Genomic DNA, 1,939 nt, shown 5'->3' with positions numbered 1-1,939 from the left:
ACACACACACACACACACACACACACACACACACACACACACACACACACACACACACACACACACACACACACACACACACACACACACACATACACGTCACCTTCGCTTCTCTTCGCAGGGTGACAATACCCAGCGAGATGCTCAGACAGCTGAAGTCGCAAAGTCTTAAGAATAAGGAGACGACAGGTGGCGCCACGACGCAAATCATGAAAATGCTTCTCGTGCTGCGGACGCCGAATCTTCGCTTCTATGCGCTGCTCATGTGTTTTGCCTGGTAGGTGTGACGCAGCAACCCACACTCAGTTTAGTCACAGTGTGAATATATATATACGTTGATACAAGTTTGAATCTACACCTAGTCTAACCCCACCCCTAAGCGGCACACGAAATTCAGACACGAAATGTTCAGTGCAAACTACTATCTGATAAATAAAACACATCCCAATAATAATAATAATAATAATAATAACTTTGTAATTATTACTAATTATAATTACATATAAATACATTATATAATATATATACATTTATTATTTATAATTACATAAAAACATCCCAATAATAATTGTCATGGTCACATTAATAAGTGTCGTTACTGTCGTCTGTTTCCATCGCAGGTTTTCGATGTCGAGGTGGCCCCTCTAACACAGGTTGACCGTTCTATAGAGGTGGCCCCGCTAACACACGTTGACCGTTCACAGGTTGACCATTCTATAGAGGTGGCCCCGCTAACACAGGTTGACCGTTCTATAGAGGTGGCCCCGCTAACACAGGTTGACCGTTCTATAGAGGTGGCCCCGCTAACACACGTTGACCGTTCACACGTTGACCGTTCTATAGAGGTGGCCCCGCTAACACACGTTGACCGTTCTATAGAGGTGGCCCGCTAACACACGTTGACCGTTCTATAGAGGTGGCCCCGCTAACACAAGTTGGCCGTTCTATAGAGGTGGTCCCGCTAACACAGGTTGACTGTTCTATAGAGGTGGCCCTGCTAACACACGTTGCCCGTTCTATAGAGGTGGCCCTGCTAACACACGTTGCCCGTTCTATAGAGGTGGCCCGCTAATACAGGTTGACCGTTCTATAGAGGTGGCCGCTAGTTTGACTGTTGTCTGTTCTCTCCGTCGCAGGTTTTCGGCGGCGCTCGTATATTTCGGCATCTCGCTGGGCACGTCCGTGCTCGTCGGCAACATGTACTGGAACTGCTTCCTTTCGGGTCTCGTAGAGATTCCCGCTTACATCGCCAACGTCTATCTACTGGAGAGGTGAGCCGGTGTGTGTGTGTGTGGGGAGGGAGGCTGTCTGTGTGTGTGTGTGTGTGTGTGTGTGTGTGTGTGTGTGTGTGTGNCCGATGAAATATTTCAATCAATTTATTCTCTTGTTATGACGCTGATGGCTGCAAAGCGGCTTCTAACGCTATATATAGTATCAAGAGCTAACAATACTTATTATGATCTTTTTATAAGTATCGATATATATATATAACGCTACGATCTAATGTTACATCGCAGCGTGATACCTGAGTCACTACACTGGCTCTACTCTCACGGCAAAGTGGATGAGGCAGAAAGGACGCTCTTACAGGCAGCTAAATGGAACCGGTAAGAATAGAAGGCGGTTGAGAGAGTGCGTGCGTGTGTGTGCATGTGCGTGCGTGCATGCGGGCGTGCGGTCATGCGTTGACAATTATTGAAAGAATTATTTGTCATTATTCACCCCTAATGTGGTCTAACCCAGCCTGTGATGTATCAACTGTCACAACTGCTGCTTACGCCTAGCCGCCCGCGAGTTGAAGAAATCTGGAACGATATAATCTGTAGAATGACACCCCCCCCACACACACACACACATACACACGCACACACGCACACGCACACACACACACACACACACACACACACACACACACACACACACACACACACACACACAC

At 47.1% G+C, this 1,939-nt stretch overlaps 1 protein-coding gene across 1 annotated transcript in view; it reads left to right on the top strand.

Moving 5' to 3' along the window:
• The first annotated feature begins 126 nt into the window (after nucleotides 1–126).
• The window catches only part of LOC106813946 (solute carrier family 22 member 21-like), a 14,979-nt gene continuing 13,166 nt past the window's right edge, over nucleotides 127–1,939 (top strand). The window contains exons 1-2 of the mRNA XM_014818192.1: nucleotides 127–277; nucleotides 1,137–1,271. Of these exons, the coding sequence (XP_014673678.1) occupies nucleotides 141–277; nucleotides 1,137–1,271 (272 nt within the window). The 5' untranslated portion in view covers nucleotides 127–140. The remainder of the gene's footprint in view (nucleotides 278–1,136; nucleotides 1,272–1,939) is intronic.

This window comes from Priapulus caudatus, unplaced genomic scaffold (genome assembly GCF_000485595.1).
Source record: "Priapulus caudatus unplaced genomic scaffold, Priapulus_caudatus-5.0.1 Scaffold847, whole genome shotgun sequence".
Classification (NCBI taxonomy): Eukaryota; Metazoa; Priapulida; class Priapulimorpha; order Priapulimorphida; family Priapulidae; genus Priapulus; species Priapulus caudatus.
The sequence above is the reverse complement of the archived record's forward strand: the minus strand, read 5'-3'. Positions and strand labels throughout refer to the sequence as shown.